The sequence below is a fragment of the Papilio machaon genome, chromosome 25 (assembly GCF_912999745.1).
Source record: "Papilio machaon chromosome 25, ilPapMach1.1, whole genome shotgun sequence".
Lineage (NCBI taxonomy): Eukaryota > Metazoa > Arthropoda > Insecta > Lepidoptera > Papilionidae > Papilio > Papilio machaon.
Window position 1 is genome coordinate 4,204,571 of NC_060010.1, and position 18,903 is coordinate 4,223,473.

At 31.9% G+C, this 18,903-nt stretch overlaps 2 protein-coding genes across 2 annotated transcripts; both read left to right on the forward strand.

The window, feature by feature from the left end:
- The first annotated feature begins 1,540 nt into the window (after nt 1-1,540).
- LOC106712650 (UDP-glucosyltransferase 2) lies at nt 1,541-4,311 on the forward strand. The gene is made up of 4 exons (XM_045684090.1): nt 1,541-2,362; nt 2,839-3,061; nt 3,282-3,501; nt 3,940-4,311. The coding sequence occupies exons 1-4, from the start codon at nt 1,541-1,543 to the stop codon at nt 4,226-4,228; spliced, it is 1,554 nt and encodes a 517-aa protein (XP_045540046.1). The 3' UTR covers nt 4,229-4,311.
- Nucleotides 4,312-13,244: 8,933 nt separating this feature from the next.
- LOC106712671 (UDP-glycosyltransferase UGT5-like) lies at nt 13,245-18,658 on the forward strand. The gene is made up of 4 exons (XM_045684325.1): nt 13,245-14,125; nt 16,707-16,929; nt 17,446-17,665; nt 18,144-18,658. The coding sequence occupies exons 1-4, from the start codon at nt 13,304-13,306 to the stop codon at nt 18,430-18,432; spliced, it is 1,554 nt and encodes a 517-aa protein (XP_045540281.1). The 5' UTR covers nt 13,245-13,303; the 3' UTR covers nt 18,433-18,658.
- The last annotated feature ends 245 nt before the right edge of the window (nt 18,659-18,903 follow it).

Sequence of the window (18,903 nt, forward strand, 5' to 3'; positions counted from 1 at the left end):
GTATAACTTGTTAATTCCTTTGTAGAAAGAAACAAGTTTCGTTCATACATGTTTCCATTACGGTCTGTTTCTTTACTTAATTAGTGAGATGTCATTCGATATGTCTTCTTCCCTTGAGAATCATTGGTAATTGTGTAATAATTTTATAAAAAGTAGTTTTAGTTTCCTTAGATGGCAGCACTGCTCGACCCCGCCACTCTTTTGTGACAACTTCCGGCGAATGGATTGAGAGTGGTGGGGTTGAAACAGCGTTTTGATTATTGAGTCAGGAGCTCGGGCAGTCGTTGGATATCCGTCGATGTGAAAAGTCGTCTAGTAGAAAGACAGTCGTCTAGTAGAATTGACCGTTAGAAATGTTGAAAATGGAATAAAAGTATTCACTGTGCAATGAATTGGAGTTTTTCTTGACAATTGTAAACACAAATAGTGGCCATAGGATGTATAAAAAACTTAATTAACCCAGAACGTAAACGCTACAAAGTAGGTACATAAAAGTGTTTTGTTTTTTTGTCTTTGTCTCCCTATTTCTTGGATGTCTGGGGTATTATGATTTATACAGGCATTTAAATAACAATGACATAATAAAAATAATTATTTTATCTAGACATAAAAATCGTTATCACGAAAAATACACATCATTGTGTCAGAAGCTAATTATGATTAAGCATATCATGGTTACTATCACGGTTATTATCACGGTTTTATAACGCAGACATAAAAATGGTTACACAAAAACTAAGAATAATGAAATTTTATAAAAAATCTCGATGAATTAATTTACTATTTTAACTTTATAAATTAAATTAAGTTCTGGAGATACCTTCTAGCAAATATCCATCCATCCGTCGATATTATGTAAATAAAAAAGATCATCATATCTTCTATCTCTTTCGAATATCGGAGAACCTTGACTGTTTTCGAAGGCCAAGGAGTCTCTCGATTCCTATTCTTCACCGAGATGTTAGAAAACGTTTTAATGCGAGCATCGGTGGATCAGGTGTTAAGCACTTGACTTGCAATCTGCAGATCTTGGCTTCGAATCCTGCCATATACGAATGTGATTTTCAATTTACATATTATGCAGATATATCCGACGTTCGTAAAATGAAGGAAAACATAATGAACATATCTGAATAAATTCAAAGATATGTGTGAAGTCAATCAACCCTCACTGGCCTGGCCAGCGTGGTTGACTATGGCCTTATCACCCCTAACTTATGGTAGGCTCCGAGCCCCTCGTTGGGGACGTACATAGCGAGCTGATGATAATACTCAGCATAATGTCTCTAGCTCATTTAACTTTGGAATTACAAATAATTTTAAAAATTAATTTAATTTCATTTGTTTTCTTAACCACTCTACTTTGAGTTTTATTATAAAGGTCAGATTTTATTGTAAATGACGAATTATCTAACTTTACCGGAACAGAGGCGTGGTGATAACAATCAGCATCGAAGTTTGCATTTTTGCAAGTCATCTTTAAATCGGGTTTATATTACCGCGTCTGGCTTGATCATTCACAGATTGACTGTACATAAAGATGGTCTTGAAATCAGTGATTTATTTATTGTGCTTTACAATATCATGTATAGAATCAGCTCGAATATTGGCAATGTTTCCGACACCATCAATCAGTCACCAAGTAGTATTCCGTCCTATTACTCAAGAATTAGCAAAACGTGGTCATGAAGTCATAGTTATCACACCAGATCCAGCATATCCCAAAGGACAAGCACCAAAGAATCTCACAGAAATCGATGTGCATGACATTTCATATTCAAAATGGAAGATAATGATGGGACGAATTAAAGACGTCGCAAGAGACGTCACAGAACAACTGGAAGTGATCGTAGATTCAAATAATGCTGTTTTTGAAGAGCAAATGAAAAGTGAAAGCGTTCAAGAAATATTAAAATATAAAAAAGATTATTTCGACTTGATAATTGTTGAAGCATGTGTGAGACTCACTATTGGTTTGTCTTATGTTTTCAAAGCCCCAATTATTCAAGTAAGTTCTTTCGGTGCAACAATGGACAATCATTATATAACGGGTACACCAACACATCCTCTTTTGTATCCGAGTATGGTTAGAGATAGATTATACAATTTAACAATGTGGGAAAAATTGAAACAGTTAAGAAAAGAATTTATATCAGAAATGTACACTTACAATTTTGAATACGATAATGAAATATTAAAGAGAGTTTTCGGAGAGAATGTTCCCCGTATTGACGAATTATACGATAATGTTGCAATGTTATTTTTAAACTTTCACCATATTTGGGACAGCAATCGGCCCGTGCCTCCTAGTGTTATATACATGGGAGGATTGCACCAGAATCCACAAAAAGAATTGCCTAAGGTATGTAATGATATCAGTTAATTATTTAATTTTCATAAAAACTTGGAATGATGAAAGCGAATAACAATTTTATAATGATTAGAATACAATTTTATAATAAACGCCTAGGTAACTGCAATCAGGATCGTTTTAATTAACAGATAGTGTTTTACAGTAATTACAGGATTTTATTTAGTTTGTCCCTATGTGTGTCAAATCTTGCAAATTAAATTTAAACCACTTCTCGGTTACTATTTGAGCTGAAATTTTGCATACATATGTAAATCGCGTGACAATGCAATATTATGATAGCACAGTGCTAATCTGATGATGGAGTTAGAAGGTGGAACATAGAAAAGTCATCGAGTTTTGGTTCGTTTGAATTGTCTTGACGATTTTTTCTTGGATATTTAATATTTTCTTTTGAATGTTTTTTTCATTAAAATTTTAACAATTTTAGTACTACGAATACTCAAATTCATTGAAAAACATTACAGGACCTGAAGTCGTATCTAGATTCTTCAAAAAACGGGGTCATTTACTTTAGTTTAGGAACAAATGTAAAACCGTCAAATCTTCCATCGGAAAAATTACAAGTTATTATTAATGTATTCTCACGGCTGCCGTATGATGTCTTATGGAAATGGGACGACGAAGAGCTTCCCGGTCGTACCAAAAATATCAAAATATCAAAATGGCTTCCGCAATCTGACCTACTGAGTAAGTTTGTTCAAGATATTTTTAAACACAAATTAAAGTTCCTTATCAAGATTGTCAAACAGATGGATAGAAATTAATTGTTTTTTACTCTTCATATTATGCTTTTGTAAAACAAGTTTATAAGAACTATTTTTATAACGTTTGAAAAAAAAACATTGAAAAATGGCCGTAAAATTTTTGGATATTATAAATTTTACAATTTTTTCCCTTTTTATTTCAGGGCATCCAAAAATAAAATTATTTGTAACACAAGGTGGTCTACAATCAACAGACGAGGCGATCACCGCTGGTGTGCCAGTCATTGGCATACCTATGTTAGGTGATCAGTGGTTTAATGCAGAAAAATATGTTCATTTTAACATAGGACACAAGCTTGACATAGATACATTAACAGAAGAACAATTTGACAACGCTATCAAATCTATTCTTAACAACAATAGGTGAGACGTATTTTCAAATTATTATTAAACTGTTCTTCCCAACTAATGTTTGCTTCGCTTTTCATAAGCGATCATAGACAAACATTATTTCAGAGTGAGATTAAACAATTAAAATAGAATTATTTTTACCATCATGTTAATTTAAGGACAACATCTTCCTTGTCGGTGGAGAAACCTTTAACATTATTTTTGTTGTGCCATTTTCTGTACGTCTACTTCTTTCGCTTGTTTCATATCATACGAGTACGTACGATAGTTAATTAGATAATATAGGTATCTTTATTTTGGTTATTTGAGCTGCTTCTTTAATACAATAAATTTAAAATGTTATACTACCCAACCACTTGTACCACTTCTCCAGTTAGATTTAGTTATTTCATTCATATTACATGAACTAATGAATTTATTTCGTTTATTACATAATTTGTATCATTTTAGCTATCGTGAGAACATAGTGCGTCTGCGCAGTATAATGCAAGACCAGCCACAAAGTCCGCTAGAGCGCGCCGTGTGGTGGACGGAGCACGTGTTGCGTCACGGCGGCGCGCGTCACTTGAGGGGCCCGGCAGCAAATATCTCTTGGGCCCAGTATTTAGAATTAGAACTTGTGCTTACTTTAGCTGCAATACTAATAAGTTCTCTTATTATTCTGTTTATAGTTGCTAAGTTGATTTGGAATGTTTTGAAAGTACAATTATCTGCTGTAATTAAAGTCAAAAAGTCTTAAAAACTGTTTACTGATCCAAAACTTTTTTAGCCAACTTCAAAAAGAAGGAGGTTATCAATTCGAATGTTTTTTATGTGTGTTACCGCGTAACTCCCCTCCTGGTGCTCCGATTTTTATCAAAATAGTTTTAATCGAAATGTAATCTAGTAATTTTAAAAATTAAATTAAATAATTTTAAGTTTATCTTCAAAATGCGTTGCGAAAAGTAAGGACTTTTTTTGCTTTCTTCGCCTACGTAGGCTAAGCTCTTTAAAAGTTCTAAAGACAACTCCTAGTGCGCTATTACCGAGGTTATTATGTTCGGTATTAACCCTTATCTAAGTTAATGTATTCATTATCAAGAGAATTCAATGTGAATTATATTTGCCCTTGAAACTATATCAATCTGTCTGCTAGTTTATCGAAATATCGAAATAATAAAATTACGCGCAAACGAAAAATGCTACATCGCGTTATAATGAAAAACACAATTTTGCTTTCTTGGCTTACGTAGGTCAAACTACATTACCTATATAATAATAATGTATGGAGGAATTATAGATCCTTAAATTTTCTAAATAGTCCTTAAAAAGTCTTTGTTGGCATATATCTATTATCTATGGATGTCTCACAATTACCATGTTATTCTGAAGAAACGTCAATTAAAATGCAAACGAATAGCAGCGCCGTAAGCTTACGACGCTATTATAATATATACGGTATGAATTCTTATCCAAATAAATATGTTTGAAGGCTAGTGTAAATGTAGATTACATAAGCCTTTCAAACTATATAATTTTACCGATACCTCGTGTGTTAATAAGTTTTGTGACGAAATAAAATTTGCATTAGTTTTTTAATAATCAATTTATTTTCCTAAAATAAATTGGTTATACATAAAGTAGATAATAAGCAACAATATAATACTATTGTTATTTAAAATGACCACCCCAGTTTTTAATAGAGAAGCCTTTAGACGATTTGACCAGTCTTGAATAGCGGCACGAATCTCTTACAGTGGAATTCGCTTTGCTTCTCGGACAAGGGCCCGCTTCAGTGACTTCAAGTTTGGGTGAGACTTTCGGCAAGCCCTAAGCTCTAATTCAGTCCATAAAAAATAATCCAGCGGGTTGAGGTCGGGGCTGGAAGAGGGCCATTCGTTAGCCGCGATGAAGACCGGCACATTCTCCCTCAACCAAGCTTGGGTGGTTTTTGCCTTATGGGATGGCGCCGAGTCTTGCTGGAAAACCCAATCCTTGTCGTGAAATAAACTATGAGACAGAGATTTAACAACTGGCTCTAAAATGTCACTTTGATAATTCTTGGCTTTCACCTTGACTCCTTGTTGCCAGAAATGTAGCGGATTGACACCTTCATACGAAATCCCCCACCATACCATCACACTAGCTGGATGATGAGTACGTGAGACATTCCGTACTGAAGATGGGACATCATTTATTTTTTTGTCGGTTGAACTTTTCTTTGACAGTAAAGATTTTTTCATCAGTGAAAAGTATCTTCCTCGGATCGTGTCTCTTAAGCAGTATTGGACAGCGTTCGCGTCGCAATTTACGAAGGCGATCGTTTAAAAACGGCTATAAGCCTATACGCCTTTACCTTACGATCATATTTCAGTAATCTGTTGACTAATCCAGCCCAGGGCGCCGTATTAATCTGGCCCAGGGCGCTAGTGGAGCTGACATCGGTATTGACTATAATGATACTTAACTACGCCACTAGCTAGACATACATATATATATATCTTACACGTACTTAATCACAATTGTCAATTATTTTGTATTTTTTAACTGTATATTATTTCTCTTATTCCTTCGTATTAGAATAAACTTAATATAATAAAGCATATGTTACGTTTATTTTATTAACGTATGAACTTTTAAATACTGTAATCTTCTCAATCAATATATAGGTTCAGAGGGAAAGCGTCAGTTCATTTAATAATAACAAAGTCTTTCTCAAAGGAAATGGTTCTAAAGTGAATAGAAAAATTCTGGGAAAACTTTTATACATCGAGAACGTTTCAATATGATAAACGTCATTTTAAATGTCACATGTAACTTTACTCAGATCAAGATTTTGTTGATAAAGGAATCGAGAAAAATAAGTTTAAATTAAGTTATAAAAGTCAAGTAATCATTCACACAGTCGTTTTGTGTGCCGAGAATACATTGAATATAGATTATGGTAGTGAATTAATTACATTAAATGAAAGAAAAAGTTAACTACCAAAACTTAATAACAGACGGTTTCTGAGAAATCAATGAATTAATTTTCAATTAATCGGTAGTGAATTGTTGAGTGATATTATTTGGTAAAACATTTTAATGCAGCTGTTTGCAATTAATTTAAAATTGATTTTAGCTATTATATAATGACAGGAGTGATGGTAAATTAAAAGCCTGGGTTGGTCAAATAAATTTGTATTCAAATTTTAATGTAGATGTTATTCTTTTAGTTTAATTATAATTTAAGAAATGTACTGTAATGCTCGCCCGTAGGCTTGTTTATAAACAATTTGACAAGGGTCACCCTTTTGTTGGCATAAAATATTTGTTTAAGAAAAGGTTTTAACTCGTTTGTTTTGTGAGGGATAAAAATTGCAAACATACACTTATTATTTAAATATTACAAACACTTTCAGATGTACCTTTCAGATGTAGATAAATACCACGGAACCTAAATACACAAAGTAGTTTATCTCTTTATGTACATATGTATTTATTAGCTTCAAATGTGAATTCACCAAAGAGAAATTTTAAAAAACATTTTACAAATATTGGAAATGTATTGTAAATCTTCCTTTAGAAAACTGCGGTAATAAAACATACGAATATCAGACGTTCCCCTAACTAGTTAAATAGTATAGTATATTAAATATTAGTTACTAATATTATAAATGCGAAAGTTTAGATGGTTAGATGGCTTCATGGATGGATGTTTGTTTGAAGGTATCTCCGAAGCGGTGCAACGGATCTTGATGAAATTTGGCACAGATGTAGAAAATAATCTTCTTATTATTATCATAGGTCGGAGTTGCGGGAAACAGCTAGAAGCTATTATAAAAATATCATTAAATATAAAAATACAAAAATAACACTTTCTTAAAAATTCAAATGAATCTCGGAGCCAAGTAACACACTTTTATTGCCAAAATCAAGCACGGATCGCCTAATAAAATCCCAGTTATGTCGTAAATCTGCGCAAGTATCGAACCTATAAAATTCGACAGGACGTTGATAAGTTCCCCGGTTCCTGTAAAGGAATTGATAAGATTTTTGCCACTACTAAAATATTCTAATTAAAAAATAATGATTTTTCGATTATACCATTTTACCCAACAGATAAAAAGGGTAATGTTTTTCGCGCATATAAATTTGATTTATGTACGTGGATTTGTATATACCTATGTAAATTGTGTCAGCCTATAGCTTAAAGGTTTGAACCGATTTTAACGAATGAGGTACCATACGATTCGTCTTCCTTCTCGGAGTGTCTTAGTGAGAGAAGAAGTTCTACATAATCGTGGAAATAGCATGTTCAAATCCCTCGCCATAACTATTTCCAGTGCCATATCATTTTAGATGTTATAGATTATATAATTGTTAAGAAAGTGTTTCATATAACATTGCAGTTTATTTATTTTGAAATTAAATTTTGAAAATCTTTGTTTCAAAACACAAAGGATAGATGGCACTGTTTCATATAATAGAACCCCAGATAGATTTTTTAGTTAAGGTAAAATACAATAATCACTTAATTTTTTGATATTTCTTATTATTATAGGATCCTATTAATTTAATTATTTTTAATGCTTAAAAATTTTAATAATTTAAGTCCAGTCACATAGATTTATAGTACTCATTTATACTAATACACTTCCTTGGTGAACAAATAACAACGATAAGTGTGACAGTTAGTGCTGGTCAGATTTAAAATTAAAAAAAAAGATATGCAATGTGTCCGTGAAAGACGTGTACAACGGAATGCCACAGATTTTTTGGTCAACAATATGACGATTTAATATATCATACCTCTATACAAAGTTGCGTAGTTTGTAAATTATCATACCGTAAATTATCGTATTATATTTATTAGACCTTCAAAGTTAAATTAATAAATGACTAGCTGTAACCCGCGACACTGTCCGCGTGGAATTGGAAACGTAATAAGTAGCCTACGTATTCTGCCAGACTATGTTCTATATATCGCCTCTTTACAAGAACAACGTGATATTTTTAAAACCACAACTTTACAGGAGAGCAATTTCAAACATTTAAGCGTTGATAAATTAATTTAACACAATAATCACTGCAACAATTTTAATATTTTCCGACGGTAAAATTATCAATATTTTAGAATTGATCAACATTTAATTGTTAAAAATTGCTCTCCTCTAATATTGTGGTTTAAAAATATCACATTGTTCTTGTAAAGTGGCGATATATGCCAAATTTCATAAAAATCTGTTGAGCTGTTCTGGAGATACCTTCAAACATACATCTATCCATCCATCCAATCATTCGCATTTATAATATTAGTAAGCGTAAGATTTTTTTTAAATATACTTAAAAGTTCTATTCGTATTAAAAATATGTTTGATAAACCACATATTTATGAACATCAAAACTTTGTTATAAATCGCAGTCTAAGAGTGTACAAGGAAGAATATAGTTTCTGTCTATTCTATGTAAGGATAAGAATAGGTTAAGAGTTATTGCGGAAACACTTGACTTTAACTATAGAGTTATCTCCCAATCTGACCGCTATACGTTCCTTGGACAATAAAATAAGATCTGTCTAGTGACGGATCTGTTTCAACCATAAATACCGATCTCAATTTTCTTTTTATAACTTCGAGTAAAATATAATAAATTGTAAAATTTTATACTCGGTTACAATCTGGGATTTTATATTTTTAGTTATATTAATATTCGATTTGAAATGTATTTTGAAGATTTATATCGAAATTAAATTGCAAATATTTATTTAAAATGCCTTTAACGAATTTTCATTTAATTTCCGGCTATCGTTATTAATTAATTGTTCAAATTAACGTTTAACTTTTAAACTTGAAGTTCGTAATTTAAAGTCGTGTTCAAATTTTCAAACATTGAAACTACAATATTTGAACAACTGATTTTATCATCTTACTTCCTTGGTTGTTTTTAATAATAAATAATGATAACTATTACTCGTGCAAAGAAGCTTTTCTGATAGCCTCGTGATGTCACACGACACGTCGATGGTCAGTAATGTTACATGACCCGTTGATGCAATTTTAGTAACATAATTGCTCCGCTGGCGTATCGGCACAAAGTGGGTGTTGGCATCCGTCACCAGAGATTGTCAACATCATATGTCATGCGTCGTCTTCTGCTAGACGACTGCTTGATCCTTTAGGTTCAGCTCCATGAAATCCCTTCAAAAGTATCTGGTCCAGCGGCAATCGTCGAAACTAACATTGTTTGGTTGCGTTTAATGAATTCACGTTACGGGTGTCGTTACCACAAATTTAAATCATCTTGAAAATCGCATCGAATCACGACGATCTTGACCAACAAGTTGCGATCGGCTGTCTTTGGCGATGACAAATAGAAATGCCGACGACCGCTGTGTTTGGCACACCTTTATGATATTGTATTGTGTAAGTCGCTTAATGACTTATATCGCCGGGTTTCGAAGATTTACGTTATATTGTGTACAATGGACCTTACGTGGAAGTAGAAAAACTATATGTTATATAACTTCTAGCTAGATTATGATTTTGTTTATTTCTATATCTTTAACTGGATGATTATTTCCACTTTGGTAATATTTCGCATATATTGAGATAAAAAAAATAACAAGTCTAGGTGTTTTGTTCTGTTCAGAATTTGAACACAAAAAATCTTTTAATCGTGCGTAACCTACGCACACGCAGTGTTTCATTTTTTCTTAGCTAATACATTCTACTTTTTTACACACTGAAAATAATTTTTAGTTTTTAGTTTGCTTTTGTGAAAGCATACAATTTTTTCAATTATTATATTTATTAATATGTATGGTTTTGGTTTTAGTTGTATGTATGGTTATTTATTTCATTAAATATTCCGCTATAATACGAAAAAGGTTTCGTACCTCTTAACCTAAAGTAGAAGATTTATCTTGAAAGATCCTCTTAAATAAAAGTGTTCTTTGATGCGCGGTAAGGAGTTTGAAAAATTATACCCACTACACACGTTCTTTTTTAACTGTAGAGAACTGAGGAGAAAAACTGTTAATTCAGATCTTTGAAATTTTAAGTGAGCACGAAAATTTATAAGAATGGCTTCATAATTTCTTCATCTACGCCGACTTTTATATGGTTTATTAATTTTATAAAACCGTAGGGGAGGTTGCATGTATTTCAATTCTATAGTAACCACTTGTAGTTGGTCGATTTTAAAATGTGACCTTGAATGATCACTGCAGTATCTTGTTTTATTACATACTAGCTTTTACCCGCGACTCCGTCCGCGCGGAATAAAATAAAATGCACACAAGATAAAACAAAAGTTCCTATATCCGTCTCCTAGTTCTAAGCTACCTCCTCATCAATTTTCAGCTAAATCAGTTCGACCGATCTTTAGTTATAAATAGTGTAACTAACACTACTTTCTTTTATATACATAGATTGTCATCCTTTACATTCTGATTGACAAAACAGAGACAACAATATGTATTAATACAATTGTCCTGATAATGTAAACCCGCAGTAATAACAAAAATACATTGTAAACTGTAACTTATTCCGTTCTTTACGAATAGATACAAAACTTTTCCTATCCATCGGAATAGTATTCATTTCGGTAACATATCGGATGAGAACAGCTGCGGTATATGACTTAGACGATTTATTGAAAGCTTCCTGAATATTCCACAAGCTTCAATATTTGTTTTACTTTCCAACATCTATTCACTAAAATCCTTTTTTCACTAAACATATAGTCATGCGCGAATGTCATTTTGTATATTTTTTTTGTAAAAGGTGGCATACGAACAAGTATCTACCTGACTTGTTTTTTTATTTTATTTCTCAATTTTTAGTGAATTTGAAGTTCAATTACAAATTTCCTTAATACGTATAAGGACATAAATAAGACAAATAAAGAAAAGGACTTTCCTATTTAATATGAGTAGTATGAGTAGTATGAGTAGTATGAGTAGAAGAGTAGTATGAGTACTTCAATTCAAAAACTAATTTAGAATGCAGCAGATAACCACTTATCCTTTAAACTATGAAATAATTATCAAAATCGATATACAAATTGAAAATTAACGAACTAATACATCGTAGCGTGCCTTTAATTTTGTCCAGCCGCGCGCCGCACTAGCATTTTTCGAATGCGCGTAGTTTTTAATCATTTAATATCTTCCAAACTATTGATCAGAATTACATAGTTTTAAGGCTAATGTAATCTGCATTTAATACTCTAGCCTTCAAACATATTTATTTGGATAAGAATTCATATCGAATATAATATAATAGCGCCGTAAGCTTACGACGCTGTTTTTCGTGTGCATTTTAATCGAAGTTTGTTCACAATAACTTGGTTTTTGTGAGACATCCATAGATGATAGATATATGTCACCAAAGACTTTTATTTAGCAAATTTAAGGATCTATAATTACTCGATATATCATTTTTATGTAGGTCATATAGTTTGACCTACGTAAGCCCAGAAAGCAAAATTGTGCTTTTCATGTAACATTTTTCGTTTCCTCGTAATTTTATTCTTACGATATCTCCTAAACTATTAGACAGAATGATATAGTTTTTGAGGCAAATATAATCTACATTAAATTCTCTTGATAATGAACTTATTTATTTACATAAGGGTTAATACTGAACTCGAATAATAGCGTCGGAAATAGGGCATGAATTTAAATGTTGTTTCTAAAGAAAAAAATGGTTAAAGTGAGAAAACTATAAAAGATAGATATATGCTATCGCGGACTTTTATTTAGCACATTTAAAGAGCTACAATTAATCGTTACAACATTTTTATGTAGGTCCTATAGTTTAGCCTAAGTAAGCGATGAAAACAAAAAGTCCTTAATTCCGCAACACATTTTGAAGTTAAACTCAAAATCTACTAATCCTCTAGTTAATTTAAAAATTAATTAAAAAATGGGACCCTCCTGCAAGCACTAACTTCTTCGATAATTCGATTTAATTTTTTTTAATCGAAATCGGAGCACCACGGGCGGAGTTACGCAGTAACACATGAAAAAAATACAGTCGAATTGATAACCTCCTTCTTTTTGAAGTCGCCTAAAAAATACACATCATTGTGTCAGAAGCCAATTATGATACAGAATATCATGCACGGTCTTGTAACGCAGACATGATAATTATTACTCAATAATTGCTGAGATTATGAAATCTTCTGATTAAATACCTAAATAAAAATAATAAAACTTTGTAAACATTCTAGATAAATCAGTATTACTTAAATTCGTAAAATATTTTGTAACTAGTTATCGTTATCGTATCCAAACAGCCGTTCTGGAGATACCTTCTAGCAAACATCCATCCATCCGTCGATATTATGTAATTGAAAAAGATCATCATATCTTCTATCTCTTTCGAATATCGGAGAACCTTGACTGTTTTCGAAGGCCAAGGTGTCTCTCGATTCCTATTCTTTACCGAGATGTTAGAAAACGTTTTAATGCGAGCATCGGTTGATCAAGTGTTAAGCACTTGACTTGCAATATGCAGATATTGGGTTCGAATTCTGCCATGTACGAATGTAATTTTTAATTGACATATAATGAATTAGTATATTTACTTTATTTTTATGATCTACGCATAACAAATAATTATCATAAAATTATGACTTAATTTGATTTTTTTTCTTTTAAACCCCTACACTTTTGGTATTTATTACAAAGGTCAGATTTTATTTTAAAAGATGAATTAACTAAATTTACCGGAACAGAATCGTGGTAATAATAATCGCAATCAAAGTTTGCATTTTTGCAAGTCATCTTTAAATCGGGTTTATATTACCGCGTCTAGCTTGAACATTCACAAATTGACTGTACATAACGATGGTCTCGAATTCAGTAATTTATTTATTGTGCTTTACAATATCATGTATAGAATCAGCTCGAATATTAGCAATGTTTCCGACACCATCAATCAGTCACCAAGTAGTATTCCGTCCTATTACTCAAGAATTAGCAAAACGTGGTCATGAAGTCATAGTTATCACACCAGATCCAGCATATCCCAAAGGACAAGCACCAAAGAATCTCATAGAAATCGACGTGCATGATATTTCATATTCAAAATTTAAGATATTGATGGAACGAATTAAAGACGTCGCAAGAGACATCATAGCACAATTGGAAGTGATCATAAATTCAAATAATGCTGTTTTTGAAGAGCAAATGAAAACTGAAAGCGTTCAAGAAATATTAAAATACAAAGATGATTATTTCGACTTGATACTTGTTGAAGCATGTGTGAGACCCGCTATTGGATTGTCATATGTTTTCAAAGCCCCAATTATTCAAGTAAGTTCTTTCGGTGCAGTAATGGACAATCATTATATAATGGGTACACCAACACATCCTCTTTTATATCCGTCTATGTCTAGGGATAGATTATACAATTTAACAATGTGGGAAAAATTGAAACAGTTAAGAAAAGAATTCATAACAGATATGTACACTTACAATTTTGAATACGATAATGATATATTAAAGAGAGTTTTCGGAGAGAATGTACCTCGTATTTACGAATTATACGATAATGTTGCAATGTTATTTTTAAACTTTCACCGTATTTGGGACAGCAATCGTCCCGTGCCTCCTGGTGTTATATACATGGGAGGATTGCACCAGAATCCACAAAAAGAATTGCCTAAGGTATGTAATGATATCAGTTAATTATTTAATTTTCATAAAAACTTAGAACGATGAAAGCGAATAACAATTTTATAATGATTAGAATACCATTTTTAGCCGACTTCAAAAAGAAGGAGGTTATCAATTCGACTGTATTTTTTTTTTTTTTTTATGTGTGTTACCGCGAAACTCGGCCCCTGGTGGTCCGATTTTGATAAAAATTATTTTAATCGAAAGGAAGTGCTTGCAGGTGGGTCCCATTTTTTTGTTTTTATTTTTAAATAACTAGAAGACTAGTAGATTTTGAATATAGCTTCAAAATTTGTTGCGGAAATTAGGGACATTTTTGCTTTCAGCGCTTACGTAGGCTAAACTATAGGACCTACATAAAAATGATGTATGGCGAATTGTAGCTCTTTAAATGTGCTAAATAAAAGTCCGCGATAGCATATATCTATCTTTTATAGTTTTCTCACAATAACCATTATTTTCTTTAGAAACATTAATTAAATTCATGCCCTATTTCCGACGCTATTATTCAAGTTCAGTATTAACCCTTATGTAAATAAATATGTTCATTATCAAGAGAATTTAATGTAGATTATATTTGCAATTGAAACTATATCATTCTGTCTAATAGTTTAGGAGATATCGTAAGAATAAAATTACGCGGAAACGAAAAATGCTACATCGCGTTACAATGAATAGCACAAATTTGCTTTCTGGGCTTACGTAGGTCAAACTATATGACCTACATTAAAATGATGTATCGAGTAATTATAGATCCTTAAATTTGCTAAATAAAAGTTTCAGGTGGCATATATCTATCATCTATGGATGTCTCACAAAAACCATGTTATTATGAACAAACTTCGATTAAATTGCACACGAAAAACAGCGTCGTAACAACTCGTCGTAACAACAGCTTACGGCGCTATTATATTATATTCGATATGAATCCTTATCCAAAAAAATATGTTTGATGGCTAGAGTATTAAATGCAGATTACATTAGTCTTTAAACTATGTAATTCTGATCAATAGTTTGGAAGATATTAAATTATTAAAAACTACGCGCATTCGAAAAATGCTACTGCGGCGCGCGGCTGGACAAAATTAAAGGCACGCTACGATGTTTTAGTTCGTTAATTTTCAATTTGTATACCGATTTTGATAATTATTTCATTGTTTAAAGGATAAGTGGTTATCTGGTGTATTCTAAATTAGTTTTTGAATTGAAGTACACACATATTAAATAGGAAAGTCCTTTTCTTTATTTGTCTTATTTATGTCCTTATACGTATTAAGGAAATTTGAAATTAAACTTCAAATTCACTAAAAATTGAGAAATAAAACAAACATTTTAAGAAAAAAAAATAGCCGACTTCAAAACAAAAAAAGCTATCTCAAACAAAATGCGCTCAAAAGTAACTTAAAAAAAAAAACAATTTCGAACAAAATGCACTCAAAAGTAACGTAAAAAAACAATTTCAAACAAAATGCACTCAAAAGTAACGTAAAAAAACAATTTCAAACAAAATTCACTCAAAAGTAACATAAAAAAACAATTTCAAACAAAGTGCATTCAAAAGTACCATAAAAAACAATCTCAAACAAAATACACTAAAAAGAAACAAAATAATGTCATGAAAACTTCTTTCTTTCTTTCTTCTCTCTTTCAAAAACCCTCTAAACTCTAAAGAAAGTTCTCTTCTTTCTTGTAACATGTCTATATTGTATAATTATTGTTATTTTGGAGTCGGTTTCGGCCTAAGTAGGGACATAAACGTAAGTATGTCTAATACATCTCAAATATAAAATGTCACCTATTTACTTCGGCCGACACCGACTGCGAAATAACAATAATTATACAATATAGACATGTTACAAGAAAGAAGAGAACTTTCTTTAGAGTTTAGAGGGTTTTTGAAAGAGAGAAGAAAGAAAGAAAGAAGTTTTCATGACATTATTTTGTTTCTTTTTAGTGTATTTTGTTTGAGATTGTTTTTTATGGTACTTTTGAATGCACTTTGTTTGAAATTGTTTTTTTATGTTACTTTTGAGTGAATTTTGTTTGAAATTGTTTTTTTACGTTACTTTTGAGTGCATTTTGTTTGAAATTGTTTTTTTACGTTACTTTTGAGTGCATTTTGTTCGAAATTGTTTTTTTTTTAAGTTACTTTTGAGCGCATTTTGTTTGAGATAGCTTTTTTTATAATAAACTAAACGCCTAGGTAACTGTCAATCAGGATTGTTTTAATTAACAGATAGTGTTTTACAGTAATTACAAGATTTTATTTAGTTTGTCCCTATGTGTGTCAAATGTTGCAAATTAAATTTAAACCACTTATCGGTTACTATTTGAGCTGAAATTTTGCATACATATGTAAATCGCGTGACAATGCATTATTATGATAGCACGGAATTGATCTGATGATGAAGCTAGAAAATGGAGCATAGAAAAGTAATCGAGTTTTGGCTCGTTTGAATTGTCTTGACGATTTTTTCTTGGACATTTAATATTTTCTTTTGAATGTTTTATTCATTAAAATTTTAACAATTTTAGTACTACGAATACTCAAATTCATTGAAAAACATTACAGGACCTGAAGTCGTATCTAGATTCTTCAAAAAACGGGGTCATTTACTTTAGTTTAGGAACAAATGTAAAACCGTCAAATCTTCCATCGGAAAAATTACAAGCTATTATAAATGTATTCTCACGGCTGCCGTATGATGTCTTATGGAAATGGGACGACGAAGAGCTTCCCGGTCGTACCAAAAATATCAAAATATCAAAATGGCTTCCGCAATCTGACCTACTGAGTAAGTTTGTACAAGATATTTTTAAACACTAATTAAAATTCCTTATCAAGATTGTCAAACAGATGGATGGAAATTAATATTTTGTTTACTCTCCATATTATGATTTTTAGCCGACTTCAAAAAGAAGGAGGTTATCAATTCGACTGTATTTTTTTTGTGTGTTACTGCGAATCTCCGCCCCTGCTGGTCCGATTTTGATAAAAATTATTTCAATCGAAAGGAAGTGCTTGCAGATGGGTCCCATTTTTTTGTTTTTTTTAATAACTAGAAGACTAGTAGATTTTGAATATAGCTTCAAAATTTGTTGCGAAAATTAGGGACATTTTTGCTTTAAGCCCTTATGTAATAAAAATTTCCATCTTAATACAATTTAGTCTTGAGTAGTTTTTAGTAGTTGGTAGTAGTAGTATTTATAACAACAATTTTTTTTAACGTTTGAAAAAAAAAAACATTGAAAAATGGCCGTAAAATTTTTGGATATTATTAATTTTACAATTTTTTCCCTTTTTATTTCAGGGCATCCAAAAATAAAATTATTTGTAACACAAGGTGGTCTACAATCAACAGACGAGGCGATCACCGCTGGTGTGCCAGTCATTGGCATACCAATGTTAGGTGATCAGTGGTTTAATGCAGAAAAATATGTTCATTTTAACATAGGACACAAGCTTGACATAGATACATTAACAGAAGAACAATTTGACAACGCTATCAAATCTATTCTTAACAACAATAGGTGAGACGTATTTTCAAATTATTATTAAACTGTTCTTCCCAACTAACCCAACTAAACCCCGCTTTTCATAAGCGATCATAGACAAACATTATTTCAGAGTGAGAGTAAACAATTAAAATAGTATTATTTTTACTCTCCCTTGCATGGTTTAAACTTAAACACAGCTGATCGTTACCATCATCTTAATTTAAAGACAACATCGTCCTTGTCGGTGGAGAAACCTTTAACATTATTTTTGTTATGCCATTTTTTGTACGTCTACTTCTTTCGCTTGTTTCATATCATACGTACGATAGTTAATTAGATAATATATGTACCTTTATTTTGGTTATTTGAGCTACTTCTGTAATACAGTAAGTTTTAAATGTTATACTACCCAACCACTTGTACCACTATTCCACTTAGTTTTAGTAAGTTCATTCATATTACATAAATTTATGAATTTAATTCGTTTATTACATAATTTGTATCGTTTCAGCTATCGTGAGAACATAGTGCGTCTGCGCAGTATAATGCAGGACCAGCCACAAAGTCCGCTAGAGCGCGCCGTGTGGTGGACGGAGCACGTGTTGCGTCACGGCGGCGCGCGTCACTTGAGGGGCCCGGCAGCAAATATCTCTTGGGCTCAGTATTTAGAATTAGAACTTGTGTTTACTTTAGCTGCTATACTAATAAGTTCTCTTTTTGTTCTGTTTATAGTTGCTAAGTTGATTTGGAACATTTTAAAAGTACAATTATCTGCTGTCATTAAAGTCAAAAAGTCCTAAAAACTGTTTACTGAAACACAATATTTTACATTTATTCATTGTAAGGTATTGAAATGTGTTAATAATAATAATAATTTTATATTTATTTTTCGATTTCTACATATGGTTGATGGACATTCTTATTCACAGCGTTCGGTATGTAAATGTCCAAAAACACGACAAAATCCTCTTATATATAATTTATTTAGAGCTAATACTAATCATGAATCATCAATTTACATAATTACGAAACATGTTATTACTTGCATAAGGCTGGTTTTACAGTCACGCCGCTAGACGCGCCGTTGGACAGCGCGCTGTTGGACAGCGCGCGTTTGAACAGCGGTGCACCAAAAACGACATTAGTACGGCGCGTTTCGCTGCTGTGAGACAGTCGTGTACAAACAGATACAAAATGAACGGCAATGCGGTTAGAGTACTGGCTATTTACTTTTTATGGAAAAAAAGGCAACAAAAACGTCGAAGAACAGT